The sequence below is a fragment of the Haemorhous mexicanus genome, chromosome 23 (assembly GCF_027477595.1).
Source record: "Haemorhous mexicanus isolate bHaeMex1 chromosome 23, bHaeMex1.pri, whole genome shotgun sequence".
NCBI lineage: Eukaryota > Metazoa > Chordata > Aves > Passeriformes > Fringillidae > Haemorhous > Haemorhous mexicanus.
This window is the reverse complement of record NC_082363.1, coordinates 2,697,620-2,715,301: the sequence shown is the minus strand read 5'-3', so window position 1 is coordinate 2,715,301 and position 17,682 is coordinate 2,697,620. Positions and strand designations below refer to the sequence as shown.

The window sequence follows — 17,682 nt, the reverse complement described above, 5'->3', positions numbered from 1 at the left end:
TTCATCTCATCATCTTCCCCATCCCCATCCCCATCCCTGTCCCCATCATGCCCATTCTCTTCCCTTTGCCCATCCCATTCCATCCCATCCTCTTCCCTTTGCCCATCCCATTATCCCATCCCATTATCCCATCCCATTATCCCATGCCATGCCATGCCATGCCATGCCATGCCATGCCATGCCATGCCATGCCATGCCATGCCATGCCATGCCATGCCATCCCATCCCATCCTCTCCCCATTGCCCATCCCATAATCCCATTATCCCCTATGGGTGCTCCATAGGTGGGCTCCTATGGCGGTCGGCTGCGCTACACCCTGACATACACCCCGGGGGGACAGGGAGCCCCCCTGCCCGACGCTGACGTCCAGATCACAGTAAGGGGGTGCTGGCTGGGGTGGCACAGGGACACACCGGGTGACACCAGGACCCCCTGACCCCCTTGTCCCCGTTGTCCACAGGGCAATGACATCACACTGGTGGCCTACCAGCCTGACCTGCCCCCACGGACCCCCCAGGCCTTCGAGATCATTTTTCGGGAGGTAGGAGGTGGTGGGCAGCCTTTGTCCCTGATGTCCCCCTTTCCCACAGCGTGTCCCCCGCTAACCCCCCAATCCTGCAGCAATACTGGCAGCGGCCAGACGGGCAGCCAGCGACACGGGAGCACCTGCTGATGGCACTGGCCGACCTGGATGAGATCCTCATCCGAGCCACCTACTCCACGAGCACAGCCGCAGCCGCCATTGCCGACGTGGCCATGGACACAGCCGTGCCCCCCCAGCCCGGCCTGCCCCCGGCCCTCGAGGTGGAGGAATGTCGCTGTCCCCCTGGATACCACGGGCTGTCCTGCCAGGTGAGCCCAGCTCCTCCCAGTGTCACCCCAACACCCCCATCACCTCCCTAACCTCTCCCCCAGTATCTCCTCATCATCCTCCTCATCACCCTCCAGCATCCCACCACCAGCCCAGGGTGACCCTCCATCACCACCATCACTCCTTTCACCATTGCCCCCATCATGGCCAGTATCACCCTCCATCCCACCATCACACCCCCCAGCATTCCGTCATCCCTCCAGTATCCCCCATCATCACCCCCCATCATCATCCCCCTATCACCCCCCCATCATCATCCCTCCACCCTCTCATCCCTTATCAAACCCACCATCATCCCACCAGCCTCACCCCTGTGACCCCTCCATTCTCCCTGCAGTATCACCCCCTCATCACCCCCCAGTACACCCTCCATCACGCCTCCATCATTGCACCATCATCACCAGCAGTCCCATCATTGCCCATCAGCCCCGAGCATCCCCCCAGTACCCCCAGCACCCCCATATCACACCACATCATCACCCCCCATATCACACATCATCACCCACCATGACACCCCATGAACCTCCCCATCATCCCCAGCATCACCCCTAGATACTCCCACCCAGCATCACCCCCAGCATCCTCCATCAACCCCCCAGCCCACCCATCATCATCCATCTATCCCCAGACCCTCCATCACCTCAGTATCACCCCCATCACCCCTCAATTCTCCCTTCATTCATGATTTGGCCCATCATTCTCCATCATCCCATCAGCATCCCCCCATCATCACCATCACTCCCCCATCCTCCCCCCAGCATTGCTGCCATCACCCCCATCACTCTTTGTCACCCCCCAGCACCCCCATCATCACCCATCTGTCCCCCAAGCCCCCTCCTCAGCCCTGCCCATGCCCAGCCTCTTGCCCAGGCTGGGGAGTGCCAGCGCTGTCCCTTCCCACAGGACTGTGCCCCCGGGTACACGCGTACCGGCGGGGGGCTCTACCTGGGCCACTGTGAGCTGTGCGAGTGCAACGGCCACTCCGAGAGCTGCCACCCCGAGAGCGGCGCCTGCTCCGTAAGGCCCCATGTCCCGAACCTTCTGGGGGGAGCTGTGGTGTTGGCCCAGCCCTGACACCCCCAATCTGTGCCCCCTCTATCCCCCAGGGATGCTTGCACAACACGGCAGGGGACTTCTGTGACCAGTGCGCCCCCGGCTTCTACGGGGATGCCACCGCCGGGACCCCCGAGGACTGCCAGCCCTGCGCCTGTCCCCTCCCGTACCCTGAGAACCAGTGGGTGCCTGCACTGGGCTGGGGGTGCTGGGCTGGGTGCCAGGGAAGGGACCTGCCCTCAGCTTGCTCTGTCCCCGCAGGTTTTCCAGGACCTGTGAGAGCCTGGGAGGCGGTGGGTACCGCTGCACTGCCTGCGAGCCGGGCTACACCGGGCAGTACTGCGAGCGGTGAGGCTGCTGGCACCCCAAAAGCTGCCCCAGAAGCCCACCCCATGGGCTCACCCCCAAACCGCATCCCAATATACCCCTCGCCAGAGCCAGCCCCAATACACCCCTCCAAAAACCCACCCCATGGGCTCACCCCCATATACCCACTCTGCTATACCTGTCCTGATGGGTTCACCCCCATATTCCCACCCCAAAACCTCACCCTGGTTGAGTCACCCTTATATACCTATCCCCAAAGCCCACCTCCATTGCCTCACCTTCACATACCCTGATGGGCTCACTCCCATTTATCCACCCACACGTTCCCACCCCAATGTACTCCTACTGTACCCACCCAATGTGCTCAACCCTATGAGCTCACCCCAATGCATGCATCCTGAAGAGCATCTGTGTACTCACCCCGGCATATGCACCCCAATATGCTCACCCCAATTTATGCAGCTCAGTATACTCACCCTGATAGCCTTCCCCTTACAGACCCACCCCAAAGTGCTCCCCAGTATACCCACCCTAATACACCCACCCCAATATAGCTATCCCAATGTTCTCCTGCTTCACCCTCCCGATGTACTCACCCTTATGAGCTCACCTCGGATTTTTGCCTGACATAAGCACCCCAATACACAGCGCACCTACCCTGATGGCCTCACCCCAGGGAGATACCCCAAAGTGCCCACCCTTATACCCACCTTGACACAGTCACCATCCTGCTATTCTCATCCAGATGCACTCACCGTGATGTGCTTACCCCAATACACCCACCCTACGTACCCCAAAATGCCCATCCCCATAGACACCCCAAAGCTCCCACCCCAGCCCACCCACCCCCATACACTTCCTCCCGTTTGCACCCCACCAGGCTCCCTCAAACCCCGTGCCCCCATTGTTCCCCGCAGCTGTGCCCCCGGTTACACAGGTGACCCCACGGTGCGGGGGCAGGGCTGTGTCCCCGCGGGGCCGCCCCCCGCGCTGGCCGTGCGTGTACACCCCCAGCGCACCGCCGTGCCGCAGGGCAGCGCTGTCACCCTGCGCTGCCACGCCGCCGGGGACCCGCCGCTCTACTACCACTGGGTGCGAGAGGATGGGCGGCCCCTCCCCGAGGGCGCCCAGATCCGCCAGCAAGGTACTGGGTGGCTCCGGGGAGGGAGGGGACATCGGGGTGTCCCCAAGGTGTGGGGTGTCACCTGCCTGTCCCCCCAGGTGAGGAGCTACACTTCCCCAGCATCCAGCCCTCTGAAGCCGGTGTCTACGTCTGCTCCTGCCGCAACCTCCGGCACAGCAACGCCAGCCGCTCCGAGGTCATTGTCACCGGTAGGTCACTGTCACCAAGAGGGGGGGACACGCACGGAGGGGAGACAGGAGCAGGGCTCACCTCTCTGTGTGGATGCAGAGACCCCCGACAAGCCCATCACCGTCACCGTGGAGGAGAAGCGGGTGCAGCGGGTGCAGCCTGGCGCCGATGTCACCTTTGTCTGCACCGCCAAGAGCAAGGTGAGGGGAAGCGGGCACAGCATGGCAGGGGTGCTGCAGGACACCCCTGGGTGTGTGCAGGGACATTCAAGGTGTGGAGATGCCCTGGGTGCCCACCTGGTCCTACAGAGCAAAGGGACACCCAAGGATGTACTCATGGGGACATCCAGAGCACAGGCGCCGCTGTGCCCATATGGACCCCCCAAGGCCCCTTGTGTCCTTATGTAGCTCCATGGGACATCCCTGGGTGCCACCTCTCCCCCGTGGGTGCACAGCTGGGCATGTGCCCTGCCATGTGCCCATCTCAGCGGCCTCAGGCTTCCCCACCTCTGTCCCCCCAGTCTCCTGCCTACACCCTGGTGTGGACACGGCAGAACCACGGAACACTGCCAGCAGGCGCCGTGGACTTCAACGGGATCCTGACTCTGCGCGGCGTGCGACCCCAGGACGCCGGAGTCTATGTCTGCACCGGCTCCAACATGCTGGACATGGACCAGGGCACCGCCACGCTCTATGTCCAGGGTGAGCCCCTACACTGTGGCTCACCCCGTGGTGATGGGGTGATGGGCAGCACCAGGGTGATGGGCATATTGACTGCCCAGCCAGCAGGGTGATGGGCACACACAATACCAAGGCAAGGTGTGGTGGTCGCACTTGGCCCCCAGATACTGGGTTTGATGGGCACGTTTGCTGTTTGGAGGTTGATGCCCAGATGCCAGGGTGATGGACACATTCAATGCCTGGATACCAGGCTGATGGGTTTGCTTGATGCCCAGTCCTCCAGGTGATGGGCATGCTCACCACCCTGGCTCTGTGGTGATGGTGCCCAGATGCTGGGGTGATGGAGACATTGAATGCCCAGACACTGGAGTGGTGGGCACACTTGGTGCCCAGACACTGGGGCAATGGGCAGACTTGGTGCCTATATGCCAAGGTGATGGGTAGGTTTGGTGCCTGCACACCAGAGTGGTGGGCAGGTTTGGTACCTGGACTCCTGGGTGATAGCCACACTCCCCTGAGACCTACTCCCTCCTGCAGCTGCCTCAAAGACTCAGATGTTCTATGGACCTGTTGAGTTCATGGAGGGGCACAGACCAGGTAAGTCACCAGGGGAGAGTTCCTGGGGTCCACATGCTCCCCCCACCCACTGCATGCCGGGGCTCCACGTGCACCCTGCTGCTGGCTGCGCCACGCCACCCCGCTTCCCACTGCCTGGGGACAGCACCGGGGGGGTCTGGCAAGCCCTAAGCCCCCCCGGGTCTCACCGCAGCTGGCACCGCCAGCGCCCCCACCGCCACCGTGGAGCCGGCGCAGCTGAGCGTGGCACCGGGGCAGCCGGCCGAGTTCCGCTGCGTGGTCACCGGCAGCCCCCAGCCCACCCTTGAGTGGCTCGGTAGGTGCCCGCTGGGGACGGGGGGAACACCGGGAGCGGGTGGGGGGACACAGCGAGTAGGGGTGATGGCAGGCCATGTCCCTGCAGGTGCGCTGCCGCCACAGGCCGTGGTTCAGGGCGGGACACTGCGTTTCGCCGCCGTCGAGCCCGCTGATGCCGGGCACTACGAGTGCCGGGCACGGAGCAGCGCCGGGCAGCACACGGCACGCGCCTTCCTCCATGTGCAAGGTGAGCGGCATCACCATCGTCCCTTTCACCCCCATTATCTTCGTCATCAGTCACCCCATTGTCCCATCATCCCCATCATCTCTGTTGACCCTGTCACCCCGTTGTCCCCATGACCGCCATCCCCATCACTTCCATCATCCCCATTACCCCAATCGTTCCCATTACTGCTGTCATATACATCACCCCTATTGTCCCCATTGGACATGTCATTCCTCTTGCTCCCATCGTCACCCACCATCTGTGTTACTCCCCATCATTCCCACTGTCCATCTCCATTGTCTCCATGTGTGTCATCCCTGTCATACTCATCATCCCCGTAACCCTCATCATCCCTGTCATCTCCCACTGTCCATCCCCCTCATCCCCACCATCCCATCGTCTCATCATCCCATCATGACCACCATTGTCTCTGTCACCTCCCATTCACACCCTTCATTGTCCCCACCATCCCTGACACTCTCATTGTCCCCAGTGTTCTCTTCTTCCCCTTCATCCCCTGTTGTCTCCTCATCTCCATCATCCCATCATCCCTCATCATTCCATTGTTCCCATCACCCTTATCATCCTCATCATCTTCTTCATCTCCATCACTCTCACTGTCCCCCATCGCCCCCATCACCTCCATCATCCCCCAGTGCCCTTCACCCTCATCGTCTGCATCACTCATGTCACCCCCATTGTCCCCATCCCGCCATTGCCCCCAGCACCGCCCTGATCCCCCTCCCCACAGGGGCAGGCACCCCACAGGTGCAGGTGAGCCCGGAGCGGACGGAGGTGCAGGAGGGCTCCACAGTGCGGCTCTACTGCCGGGTCTCAGGGACCCCCACTGCCACCATCACCTGGGAGAAGCAGGGAGGCACTCTGCCGCCGCAGGTGAGCGGGGTGCTGGCACCTCTGGGTGCTCCAGGGGGTGTGGGTGCACCACAGGTGCCTCTGACACCCACCCTTGTGCCACAGTCCCGCGCTGAGCACAGTGACATTGCCACGCTCGTCATCCCTGCTGTGACGGCAGCTGATGGTGGCATCTACCTCTGCGTGGGCACCAGCGCCGCTGGCACAGCCCACGCTGCTATCGAGGTGGCTGTGGTGCCAGGTGAGGAGGGTGGGTGACACCAATGGTGTTTGGGGATGGTTTCTGGGGGCTACAACCCACCCCTGTCGCCCCTTTTGCTCCCCACAGGGGTGGCTCCACCTGTCCGCATCGAGTCCTCATCCCCGTCTGTCACCGAGGGACAGACCTTGGACCTGGACTGTGTGGTGGCAGGAGCCAGCTCTGCCACCGTGACTTGGTACAAGCGTGGGGGCTCTCTGCCCGCTGGCCACCAGGTAAGGCACAGCAGTGTGGGCAGCACCCCAAACGCTGCCCTGTCCCCTGCTGTGTGACACCAAAGCATGTCCCCAACTGTAGGTTTCAGGGTCCCGGCTCCGTGTCCCCCATGTCACAGCAGCTGATTCAGGGGAGTACGTGTGCCGGGCAAGCTTGGGGACCGCTGCCCGGGAGGCATCTGTCATTGTCACTGTCGTGGCCGCATCAGGCTCATCCTATGGTGAGACTGGGCTCAGCAGCACTGGAGGGAACATCTGGTTCCCAATAGATGGTCACAGCTCTGTCCTCCCCTGCAGGACCACCAGCTTCTGGTGTCCCTGTCCGGATTGAGGCATCCTCATCCACCGTGGCCGAGGGACAGACCCTGGACCTCAACTGCATCGTGGCTGGGCAGGGACAGGCCACTGTCACCTGGTACAAGCGCGGGGGGTCCCTCCCAGCCAAGCACCAGGTAGGGGATGCAGAGGGTGATGATGCAAAGGGAGGCTGGGGTTGATGCACAGCCCTGTGCAAGCCCAGGTGGCCCCTGTGACCCCTGTGTCCCCTCCCCACAGTTGTCTGGCTCCCGGCTGCGGCTGCTGCAGGTGACAACGGCCGACTCGGGCGAGTATGTGTGCCGGGTGACCACTGGGGCCACCAGCAAGGAGAGCGCAGTCATGGTGACCATCCAGCCCAGCAGTGCCGGTGCCTACTGTGAGTGGGGACGAGGGGTGGCAGTGCCAGTGGGAGGTCCTCATGTGTCACAGCACTGAGCTTTGGCTCAGGTGCCCATACTGGCGAAGTCCTGCTGTGGTCACTAGTGTCAACCTCCTGTCTCTGTCCCCAGCCCCGGGCAACACAACTCCACTGCGCATTGAGTCCCCGTCCTCTGCCGTGGTTGAGGGACAGACCCTGGACCTCAACTGTGTCATCGCCAGCCCTGCGCAGGCCACTGTCACCTGGTACAAGCGTGGGGGAACCCTCCCAGCCAAGCACCAGGTAGGGGACATGGAGAGGGGATGTCACCAGTGGGGCTGGATGTGGGTTACCAACAGCTCTGGGCAAGCCTAGGTGGCCCATCCAAATCCTGTTGGCCCATGCAAGGCCAGCTGGCCCTGGACAAGCCTAGGGACCTGTGTGAATGCAGATGGTCCCATGGAAGCCCAGGTGGCCCCTATAAGGCCAAGTGACCCCATACAAGACCAGGAAACCCCATGCAAGTCCTGATGGTCATGAAAAGTTAGGTGACCTATGTAAGCCCATGTAGCTCATGCAAGTCCAAGTAGCCCATGGAAGGTTAGGTGTCCCCGTTCAAGCCCTGAATTGTCCCTCATTCAAGCCCACGTGGCCCCATGGAAGCCCAAGTGTTCCCAGTAACCCCCGTGTCCCCTCCCCACAGGTGTCTGGCTCCCGGCTGCGGCTGCTGCAGGTGACAACGGCCGACTCAGGCGAGTACGTGTGCCGGGTGACCACTGGGGCCGGCAGCAAGGAAACCTCCATCATGGTGACCATCCAGCCCAGCAGTGCCGGTGCCTACTGTGAGTGGGGACAGAAAACACACCCATGGAGGTGTGACACCGCTCCCAGTGTCCCTGGGAGAGTCACACACGTAGTGGTGGTCACAGTCTCTAACCCACCTCCTGTCTCCAGCCCCAGGCAGCACAACTCCGCTGCGCATCGAGTCCTCGTCCCTGTCATCCCCCGTGACCGAGGGACAGACCCTGGACCTCAACTGTGTCATCGCCAGCCCTGCACAGGCCACTGTCACCTGGTACAAGCGCGGGGGAACCCTCCCAGCCAAGCACCAGGTAGGGGACATGGAGGGAGAATGTCACCAAGCAGAGAAGAGAGGGATGACATACAGCTCTGGGCAAGACCAAGTGGCCCATCCCAGTCCTGATGACCCCATCCAAGTCCTGATGACCCCATTCAAGGTTGGCTGGTCCTGGGCAGGCCCAGATGGCCCCGTGACTATGGAAGCCTGAGTGACCCCATGGAAGACCAAGTGACCCCCAAGGAAGCCCAAATGACCCCATATAAGCCCAGATGGCCCATGCAAGCCCAAAGTGGCCCTGTGCAATCCCAGATGACCCCTTGCCAGAGCTGATGGCCCCTGTGACCCCTGTGTCCCCCGTGTCCCCTCCCCACAGGTGTCTGGCTCCCGGCTGCGGCTGCTGCAGGTGACAACGGCTGACTCGGGTGAGTACGTGTGCCAGGTGACCAGCGGGACCACCACCAAGGAGATCTCCATCATGGTGACCATCCAGCCCAGCAGAGCCAGCACCTACCGTGAGTGGGGACAGGAGGATGTGACTGAGGACTGGGGGGCAGTGCGCAGTCCTTGGGGTGACCCTCCTGTCTCTGTCTCCAGCTGTTGGTGTCACCCCTCCGGTGCGCATCGAGTCCTCGTCCTCCTCCGTGGCCGAGGGACAGACCCTGGACCTCAACTGCATCGTGGCCGGGCAGGGACAGGCCACTGTCACCTGGTACAAGCGTGGGGGGACCCTCCCAGCCAAGCACCAGGTAGGAGAACCCTGAGGAGCATTTTAGGGTGGAAAAGGGGCTTTTGGTGATGCTGAGGGATTTGTGTGCCCATTCTCATGTGTGTCACCCCTCCAGGTGTCAGGCACCCGCCTGCGCATCCCCCAGGTGACAGCAGCCGATTCGGGGGAGTACGTGTGCCGGGTGACATCAGGTGGCATCACACATGAGACATCCCTCATTGTCACCATCCAGACTGGCGCTGGTTCCTCTTACGGTACTGGGATGTGTGAGGGGTGACATAGGGACGTGGGGAGGACACAGTTGTGACCCTATGGACCCTACTGCCATCCCCAGCTGTTGGTGTCACGCCACCAGTGAGGATCGAGACCTCCTCTGCTGCTGTCACCGAGGGACAGACGCTGGACCTCAACTGCATGGTGGCAGGACCTGGTCATCCCCATGTCACCTGGTACAGGCGTGGGGGGGCTCTGCCTCCAAACAGCCAGGTGGGACATGGGGGAGGTGGCTTTGCCCTGCAGGCCACAACCCTACATCAGGTACTGATGTGTCCCCAACTTGTCACGTCCCCAGGTGTCAGGGACCCGCCTGCGCCTTTCCCAAGTGGCAGTGGCCGATTCAGGGGAGTACGTGTGCCGGGTGACCCTGGGGACCATCACCCAGGAGGCATCTGTCATTGTCACCGTGCCCAGCAGTGCCAACAGCTATTACAGTGAGTGTGAGAGAGGGCAGTGCTTGGGGACAGTCAGGTGTCGCCTTGGTGATAAACATTCCCTTTCCCTGTCCTCCCCCAGCCTCTGGCATCTCCCAGCCTCTCCGCATCGAGTCCTTGTCCTCGGCCATCACTGAGGGACAGACCCTGGACCTCAACTGCGTGGTGGCAGGGTCTGGCCCCACCACCGTGACGTGGTACAAGCGTGGTGGCTCCCTGCCTGTTGGCCACCAGGTAGGTGGCAGGGGAGGGTCACCCTGAATTTGTCCCATCCCCTGCTTTATGGCGCTGACTTGTCCCCTAACCATTCCCTCCAGGTGTCAGGCACTCGCCTGCGCATCCCCCAGGTGACAGCAGCCGATTCGGGGGAGTACGTGTGCCGGGTGACATCAGGTGGCATCACGCAGGAGACATCCCTCATCGTCACCATCGATGACGGAGACAACCCTTCCCACTGTGAGTGCCACCCTCCAGGGAACAGGGTCCCACTGGTGTCAGGGACCACTGGGGCCATTCACTCTCAACCCTGCCCATGCAGCCACCGGCATCACGCCACCCATCCACATTGAGTCCTCGGCATCCTCTGTCACCGAGGGACAGACTCTGGACCTGGACTGTGTGGTGGCCAGCCAGGGACAGGCCACCATCACCTGGTACAAGCGCGGTGGGGCCCTCCCAGCCAAGCACCAGGTAGGTGGGGACACTGGTGGGGTGGGGGATGGTGGTTGCTGTGCGTGGCTGGGTGATGCCACCGCCTTCTGCTATGATGTCCCCAGATTTCAGGATCCCGGCTGCGGCTGTCCCAGCTCTCGGTGGCTGATTCAGGAGAGTACGTGTGCCGGGCTGACACAGGCAGTGTCTCCCGCGAGGCCATTGTCTCTGTCACTGTCACCTCCCGTGACAGCTCCAGCTACCGTGAGTGCGGCCACAGGGTGAGGGAGGATGCTGAGGGGAGATGGGTGATGTGAGTGACCTCATGGCCTCTCTGAGCCTTTGTCCCTACAGGTTTACAGAGCCCCATCATCTCCATTGACCCACACAGCATGGGGGTGGCACCAGGTGAAGATGCCACCTTCAAGTGCCGCGTTCATGATGGTGCCCGGCCTGTCAACATCACCTGGCGTATGGGGCCTGGCCAACACCTCCAAGGTATGGTGGACCCCAGGGTGGCCCTGGCATGGTCCCCAGGGTGGCCCTGGTGCTGATGGCTCCTCCTTGCCCAGACAATGTGAAGATCAGTGCCAACGGCTCAGTCATCTCCATCACCGGTGCCCACGTGGGCAACCAGGGCGCCTACCACTGCGTGGCCTCCAACCGCTTCGGCGTCGCCAGCAGCGTTGTCAACCTCGTGGTGCAAGGTATGACATGGCCAGGGTGACCCTGTCCCTGTCTCCATGTGCTCCAGGCGTTCTCAGGGCACATGTGTCCCCATCCCCGTGTCCTCCATCTGCTCCAGGTGCCCTCAGGGTGTTCTCCCTGTTACCATGCTGGTGTCCTCCATGTCATCCAGATACCACTGGAGTGATGGTGTCCCTATCCCCATCTCCTTTCCATGCTTCAGGTGCTCCTGGAGTGATTGTGCCCATGTCCCCATGCTGGTGTCCTTCTAGGGGTCCCAGGAGATGTGATGTCCCCATCCCCATGCAGATGTCCTTTATGGGCTTTGGAAGCTCCTCAGATGTTGTGTCCCCATCCCCACACCCGTGCTCATTTTCTCCCATGCTCCCAATGCTCCCAGGGTGATGGGTGCCCCTATGGCCAGGCACCTTCCAGCTGCCCTTCATGGTGTTGTCCCAATCCCCACCCCAATGCCCTCCTCCTTCTCCAGGTGCCCCCACGGTGTCAGTGATGCCACCAGGCCCCGTGACAGTGAAGGAGGGCAAATCCCTGAGCCTGGAGTGCCTGGGCCGGGGTGAGCCACGGCCGCTGGTGCGTTGGAGCCGGCTGGGCTCCCGGCAGAAGGTGGAGCACCAGACGCTGCTGCACATGGACAGCCAAGCCATCCTGCAGGTGAGGGGGCACCCAGGGGCACTGTGGGGCACCCAAGAGTGCCTTGTGCTCATCCCTACCCTGTTCCCCCCCAGCTCTCACTGGCCAAGCCGGAGCACGCCGGGACCTACGTGTGCACGGCGCACAGTGCCTTGGGCTCGGCACAGGCACGGGTGGATGTCAGCGTGGAGTCAGCACAGCGGCATCCTGGGGCCCCCGAGGTCACCGCACCATCCACTGTCACCGTGGTGGCCGGGGACACCGCCACACTGCATTGCACGGCCAGAGGTATGGGGAGCCTGGAGGGAGATGTATGGACATCCCTGGGAAGGGATGTTCTGAGCAGTACCTGACACCACGGTGATGGGCACGGTGTGGTCGTAGGTGACCCAGTGCCCCGGATCGAGTGGTCGAAGCTGCGGGCACCACTGCCCTGGCAGCACCGCGTGGTGAACGGCAGCCTGGTCATCCCTCGTGCTGCACAGCAGGACTCGGGCCAGTACATCTGCAATGCCAGCAGCCCCGTTGGTTCCACTGAAGTCTTTGTCACCCTCGATGTGGAGTGTAAGAAGGGGACAGCCAGGGGTTGGGGTGCTCGTGGGCTCCTGCTGCCACCTCCGCTGTGGCCATCACCCATCCTTCCTCTGCATGTGGCCACCTCCACCATCACCTCCACCCTTACATCCAGCCCTTCCTCGCGGGACCATCCTGCTCCATTGCAGCACTCATCCTCCTCCTCTCAAGCTCCTCTCAAGCTCCTCTCAAGCTCAGTCACCAACCCTTCCTGTGGGTGTGTCCGCCTGCTTGTCCTGTCCCTGTGCATGTCTCTCTCCACTTCTGCTCTCTCATCCATCCATCTATCCATTCATCATGGATCCATCCATGGCTCATCCCAGCTCAAACCCATCTCTCTCTCTGTTCATATCACTCCTTCCATCTTTTCCTCATGGATCCATCCATCTCATTCATCCCAGCACACACCCATCTCTCTGTCTCCTTACTCTAGCATCCTTTTCTTCTTTATGGATTCACCCATTCCTCATCCATCATAGCTCATGTCCATCTCTCCATCTCCTCTCACACCCTCCATCCATCCCTTCCGGGTGGACTCATCTGTTGCTCACCCACTCCACCTGACATTCCTCTCTCTGTTTCCTCTCACACCCTTCCATGCATCTCATTCTTGTGCATCCACCCATCTCTTGTTCATCTTAGCACATGCCATCTCTCCATTTCCTCTCACACCCTTCCATCCATCCCTTCCTAGTGCATCATCCATCTCATCCATCCCAGCACATGCCCAACTCACCATCTGCTCTCAAATTCTGCCAGTCACTGATCCATCCACCCACATACCTACCTCTTCCTTGTGGATTCATCCATCACTCAACCATCCCAGCTCACATCCATCTCCTAACTCTTTTACCCATCTCTTCTTTGTGCATCCATCCATGTGATCCATCCCAGCATACACTTGTTTCTCAATCTCCCCTCAAATTTATCCATCCACGCCTTCCTGGTGCATTCATCCATCATTCAATCGTTCCATCTCACATCCAGCTCTACATTTCCTGACCCCTGCATCTATCTTTTCCTTGTGCATCATCCCTCTCATCCATCCCATCACGCACCCAACTTGCCATCTCCTCTCAAACTCTCGAATCATCCATCCAACCCATCCATCCATCCATCCATCCATCCATCCATCCATCCATCCATCCATCCATCCATCCATCCATCCCTTCCTTCCTGGTGGATTCATCCATTACTCCTGGCCATCCCACCCATCCATGTCTCCATCTCCTCTCACTCCTCTATCCATCCGTTCCTCATGGATCCATCCAACTCTCATCCATCCCAACACACGCCCATCTCCATCACCCCCCACACCCCTCACCAACACCCTCCTTGCCCCACTGACCGATTCCTGCCCCCGCCATGGCTGATGGCTCCCCCCATTCCGCAGCACCTCCGTATGCCACCATCCTCCCGGAGGACATGGCGGTGCGGGCAGGTGACGCGGTGCAGGTGCAGTGCCTGGCCCACGGCACGCCCCCGCTGCACTACACCTGGGACAAGGTGAACGGCAGCCTCTCGGCACGTGTGGCCCACCGCGCCGGCCTCCTCCGCCTGAGCCCCGCTGCCCCCGCCGACACCGGCACCTACCGCTGCCTCGTCACCAACCGCGTCGGCACCGCTGAGGCCTTCGCCCGTGTGGCTGTTCATGGTGAGCCCATGCCCAGCCCAGGTACTGTTTGTGCTCTGTGTTGGGTGCTGGCAGTGCTGCCAGGTGCCCTTGGAGCTCTGCATCCTGCCCAGGTGGTGCTGGTGCTGACCGGTACCACTGGGGCTCCACATCCCCTTGGGTGCTGCCGTTGGGTCTGCATCCCACCCTGGTTATCCCAGTGTTGCTGGGTACCACCAGCACTCTGCACCCTACAGGGATGATGCAAGTGCTGCTGGGTACCACTGGGGCTCTGCATCCCTTCCAGGTGATGCTGGTGAAGGTGGGGACATCGCTGGTGGTCCTTTGGTGGTGCGGGTGACACCAGGGAGCCTCGTCAAGGGGGTGGGTGGCACTGCCGAATTTGCCTGCTCTGTCTCCGGGGACCCCCGTGCCCATGTGGAGTGGCTGAAGGAAGGTGGGGAGCTGCCCCCCACCCACAGTGTGCGGGATGGGGTGCTGAGGTAAGGAACATGGGACAGGGAGGTGGTGGGACCCCCACGCTGGTCCCTCGTGGGGTCCCTCACCCTGGCTGTGTCCCTGCAGGATGCCGGAGCTGGCGCCGGGGGCGCAGGGCGTGTACGTGTGCCGGGCTAGTGGCCCGGGCGGGCAGGCAGAGGACAGGGCCACCCTCACTGTCCAGGGTAGGAGCATCACCCCAGCACCAGGGGACACATCCACCCCCTGACCTCTCCCCCACTACCAAGGGCCCCAGGACCCCCATGTCCCCCCACCAAGGGGCACCCCAGCACCTTCCATTTCCCTACACACACAGGCACCCTGATAGCCCCCAATGCCCAGGGCGACCTGAAATCTCTCCTCAAGCCTACAGGCACCCCAATACCCCCACCCTTCCCCGTGCCTGTGGACACCACAATAAAGCCAGTCTCTCTCCACACCCATGGACACCCCAGTGCCCCCTATGTCTTCCTACAGCCATGACCACCCTGGTACTTCCCAGGTCTCACATGCTCATGAGGACTCCCAACATCTCTGACCTCTCCCCATTCCCACAGCCCCCCCAGTTGTCCCACATCCCCTCAGGAGCCCCGTTTCTCCCTATCTCCCTCTCCACTGCCTCCCTGTGCCAGGGATTCACCCCAAATCCCCACTGTCCCCCAAGCTCTCCCCAGGGCCCTGATCAACATCCGGACCGCGGTGCAGACTGTGCTGGCAGGGACAACAGTGGAGCTGGAGTGCCTGGGCTTGGGGGAGCCCCGTCCCCACGTCACCTGGAGCAAAGTGGGGGGCCGCATCCGCCCCGGGGTGCTGGTCAACGCCGGCACCCTCACCATCGAGCAGGTGGAGCGGGCGGACGCCGGGCAGTACCGCTGCACCGCCACCAACGCCGTGGGCACCGTCCAGTCCCACGTCATCCTCCACGTGCAAGGTGGGCACGGGGACGCAGAGGTGGGGGTGCACACCATGTCACTGCAGGTTGGTGACACCTCCGTGCGTCCCCAGCCGCTCCTCAAATCGCCGGGCAGCCGGAGGTGAAGGAGGTGTCCCTCGGATCAGCAGCTGTTTTGCCGTGCTTGGCATCTGGCTTTCCAGTGCCAGAGATCACCTGGAGCAAGGTATGATGGAGGGGTGGAGGGTGGGCATGGCAGGGGTTGTGGGAGCTGCTTGTGGGTGCCAACCCCCTCCGCTGTGCCGCAGCTGGAGGGGGAGATGCCGGCAGGTGCCAGGGTGCAGGGGAACGTGCTGACGCTGCCAGCCGTGCGCCCCGAGGACGCCGGCGTCTACACCTGCGTGGCTGCCAACCACCGCGGCCAGCAGACAGCCTACTACGTGCTGAAGGTCCAAGGTGAGGACAGAGAAAGGGATGGATGGATGGATGGATGGATGGATGGATGGATGGATGGATGGATGGATGGAGGGAGGGATGGATGGATGGATACACGGATGGATGGATGGATACATGGGTGGATGGGGGCAGGGGTGATGTGCCCCGCCCCTCCTTACCCTCCCATCCCTGCAGAGCACGTGGTCCCCTATTTCGGGCAGTCGCCCCGCTCCTTCCTCCCCCTGCCCACCATCAAGGATGCCTACAAGAGGTTTGAGATCCTCATCACCTTCCGACCTGATGCTGCTGATGGTGAGCCTCTGTGCCCCAAGTGTCCTCTGTCCTCCTTTACGTCCCCTTCATCATTTCCCCCTCCCTTCCCTGCCTTCATCCTCCCCTCCTTTCATGCTCCACCTGCCCTCCTTTATCTCCCATCTCCATTCATCTGAGAGCCTCCAGTTTATGGGGGATTTCGCCTCCATTCTGGGAGGATTTCAGGGTCCCCTAGGATGTGTTCCCTATCTCAGGATGGGGACTCTCCCATCTGATCCCCTGTTACCCCTCAGGGCTTCTCCTGTACAATGGGCAGCGGAAAAACAGCGGTGCCGACTTCATCTCGTTCGGGTTGGTGGGTGGACGCCCCGAATTTAGGTGAGACCTATGAGCCGGTGTAGGGGAGAGGTGGGAGATGGGTGCCAGCAGGCACCCACACCCCTTGTACCTCCAAAAAACCAGGTTTGATGCTGGTTCGGGCATGGCCACCATCCGTCATCCCACAGCGCTGCGGCTGGGCGAGTACCACACAGTGCGGCTGCTCCGCAACCTCACCTGGGGCTCGCTGGGCCTGGACGGGCACCCCGCCGTGAACGGCACCTCCCAGGTACCACTTTGGGGTGTCGGGTGGGGATCAAGGTGCTGGAGCTGGTGCCCACCCTCATGTGCCTGCAGGGGAAATTCCAAGGTCTGGATCTGAACGAGGAGCTGTACCTGGGGGGGTACCCCGACATCGGCGCTGTGGCAAAGACGGGGCTCAGCCGGGGCTTCATGGGTGAGTGAGGGGTTTTGGGGGCAGCGGGGTGAGGGGGCGCTGGGCATCCTGTGACAGTTCTGCCCATCTCCACCATCCCACAGGCTGCGTGCGCCAGCTCCGCATCCAAGGGGAAGAGGTGGCCTTTGGGGACATGGACCTGCAGGCACACGGTGTCACCAATTGTCCCACCTGCCAGGACCGGCCGTGCCAGGTGAGGATGGAGGGGAGGAGGTGATGCCCACCCATCCCTGCCCACTGCTGACACCCATGTCACCCCTCACCCAGAATGGCGGCGTGTGCCAGGACGACGAGAGTGGCACCTACGTCTGCCGATGTCCCCACGGCTTCACTGGCAGCAACTGCGAGTACTCGCAGGCTTTGCACTGTCACCCGGGTAGGTGACGCCACTCCCTCCATGGGGACATCATCCCAGGGTCCCTTCAGGATGGGTGCTCATGGCTTCTCACCCCACAGAGGCGTGTGGGCCTGATGCCACCTGCGTCAACAGGCCGGACGGGCAGGGCTACACCTGCCGCTGCCACCTGGGCAAGACTGGGGAGAGGTGCACCGAGGGTGAGCAACACAGGGACACAGCTGGCACCGTCCCGGGACATGGAGACGGGGTGGGGACCACCCAAGGAAATGGGGACATGGCTGGGACCACCCTGGTGAAGTGGGTGTGGGACTGGGGACCACTTCAGGGAGATGGGGACATGGCTGAGACCACCCTGGTGACATGGGGATGGGGTGGGGCTGGGCACCACCTTGG

The 17,682-nt window shown here is 61.9% G+C and overlaps 1 protein-coding gene across 4 annotated transcripts in view; it reads left to right on the top strand.

Annotated features, from left to right (window-relative positions):
- HSPG2 (heparan sulfate proteoglycan 2) overlaps window positions 1–17,682 on the top strand; it is a 41,439-nt gene that overhangs the window by 17,917 nt on the left and 5,840 nt on the right. For 2 of the 4 annotated variants that reach the window (XR_009489234.1, XM_059866464.1), the window contains exons 34-82: window positions 285–377; window positions 462–542; window positions 623–853; window positions 1,776–1,889; window positions 1,979–2,106; window positions 2,187–2,273; window positions 3,170–3,396; window positions 3,474–3,584; window positions 3,664–3,764; window positions 4,085–4,265; window positions 4,782–4,841; window positions 5,014–5,136; window positions 5,209–5,364; window positions 6,095–6,237; window positions 6,322–6,457; window positions 6,545–6,690; window positions 6,773–6,911; window positions 6,988–7,142; window positions 7,246–7,384; window positions 7,518–7,669; window positions 8,070–8,208; window positions 8,321–8,478; window positions 8,821–8,959; window positions 9,042–9,193; window positions 9,290–9,428; window positions 9,509–9,660; window positions 9,746–9,884; window positions 9,967–10,118; window positions 10,202–10,340; window positions 10,423–10,574; window positions 10,661–10,799; window positions 10,890–11,033; window positions 11,108–11,242; window positions 11,713–11,894; window positions 11,969–12,161; window positions 12,258–12,437; window positions 13,840–14,100; window positions 14,366–14,561; window positions 14,644–14,741; window positions 15,221–15,487; window positions 15,562–15,674; window positions 15,757–15,904; window positions 16,079–16,195; window positions 16,450–16,534; window positions 16,619–16,763; window positions 16,832–16,931; window positions 17,015–17,124; window positions 17,199–17,307; window positions 17,388–17,486. Coding sequence is in view for 3 of the 4 variants with exons in the window: in XM_059866464.1 (XP_059722447.1) it covers window positions 285–377; window positions 462–542; window positions 623–853; window positions 1,776–1,889; window positions 1,979–2,106; window positions 2,187–2,273; window positions 3,170–3,396; window positions 3,474–3,584; window positions 3,664–3,764; window positions 4,085–4,265; window positions 4,782–4,841; window positions 5,014–5,136; window positions 5,209–5,364; window positions 6,095–6,237; window positions 6,322–6,457; window positions 6,545–6,690; window positions 6,773–6,911; window positions 6,988–7,142; window positions 7,246–7,384; window positions 7,518–7,669; window positions 8,070–8,208; window positions 8,321–8,478; window positions 8,821–8,959; window positions 9,042–9,193; window positions 9,290–9,428; window positions 9,509–9,660; window positions 9,746–9,884; window positions 9,967–10,118; window positions 10,202–10,340; window positions 10,423–10,574; window positions 10,661–10,799; window positions 10,890–11,033; window positions 11,108–11,242; window positions 11,713–11,894; window positions 11,969–12,161; window positions 12,258–12,437; window positions 13,840–14,100; window positions 14,366–14,561; window positions 14,644–14,741; window positions 15,221–15,487; window positions 15,562–15,674; window positions 15,757–15,904; window positions 16,079–16,195; window positions 16,450–16,534; window positions 16,619–16,763; window positions 16,832–16,931; window positions 17,015–17,124; window positions 17,199–17,307; window positions 17,388–17,486 (6,985 nt within the window). In the remaining variant the exon portion in view is untranslated. The remainder of the gene's footprint in view (window positions 1–284; window positions 378–461; window positions 543–622; window positions 854–1,775; window positions 1,890–1,978; window positions 2,107–2,186; window positions 2,274–3,169; window positions 3,397–3,473; window positions 3,585–3,663; window positions 3,765–4,084; window positions 4,266–4,781; window positions 4,842–5,013; window positions 5,137–5,208; window positions 5,365–6,094; window positions 6,238–6,321; window positions 6,458–6,544; window positions 6,691–6,772; window positions 6,912–6,987; window positions 7,143–7,245; window positions 7,385–7,517; window positions 7,670–8,069; window positions 8,209–8,320; window positions 8,479–8,820; window positions 8,960–9,041; window positions 9,194–9,289; window positions 9,429–9,508; window positions 9,661–9,745; window positions 9,885–9,966; window positions 10,119–10,201; window positions 10,341–10,422; window positions 10,575–10,660; window positions 10,800–10,889; window positions 11,034–11,107; window positions 11,243–11,712; window positions 11,895–11,968; window positions 12,162–12,257; window positions 12,438–13,839; window positions 14,101–14,365; window positions 14,562–14,643; window positions 14,742–15,220; window positions 15,488–15,561; window positions 15,675–15,756; window positions 15,905–16,078; window positions 16,196–16,449; window positions 16,535–16,618; window positions 16,764–16,831; window positions 16,932–17,014; window positions 17,125–17,198; window positions 17,308–17,387; window positions 17,487–17,682) is intronic. The other 2 variants (XM_059866465.1, XM_059866466.1) reach the window with 2 other exon arrangements.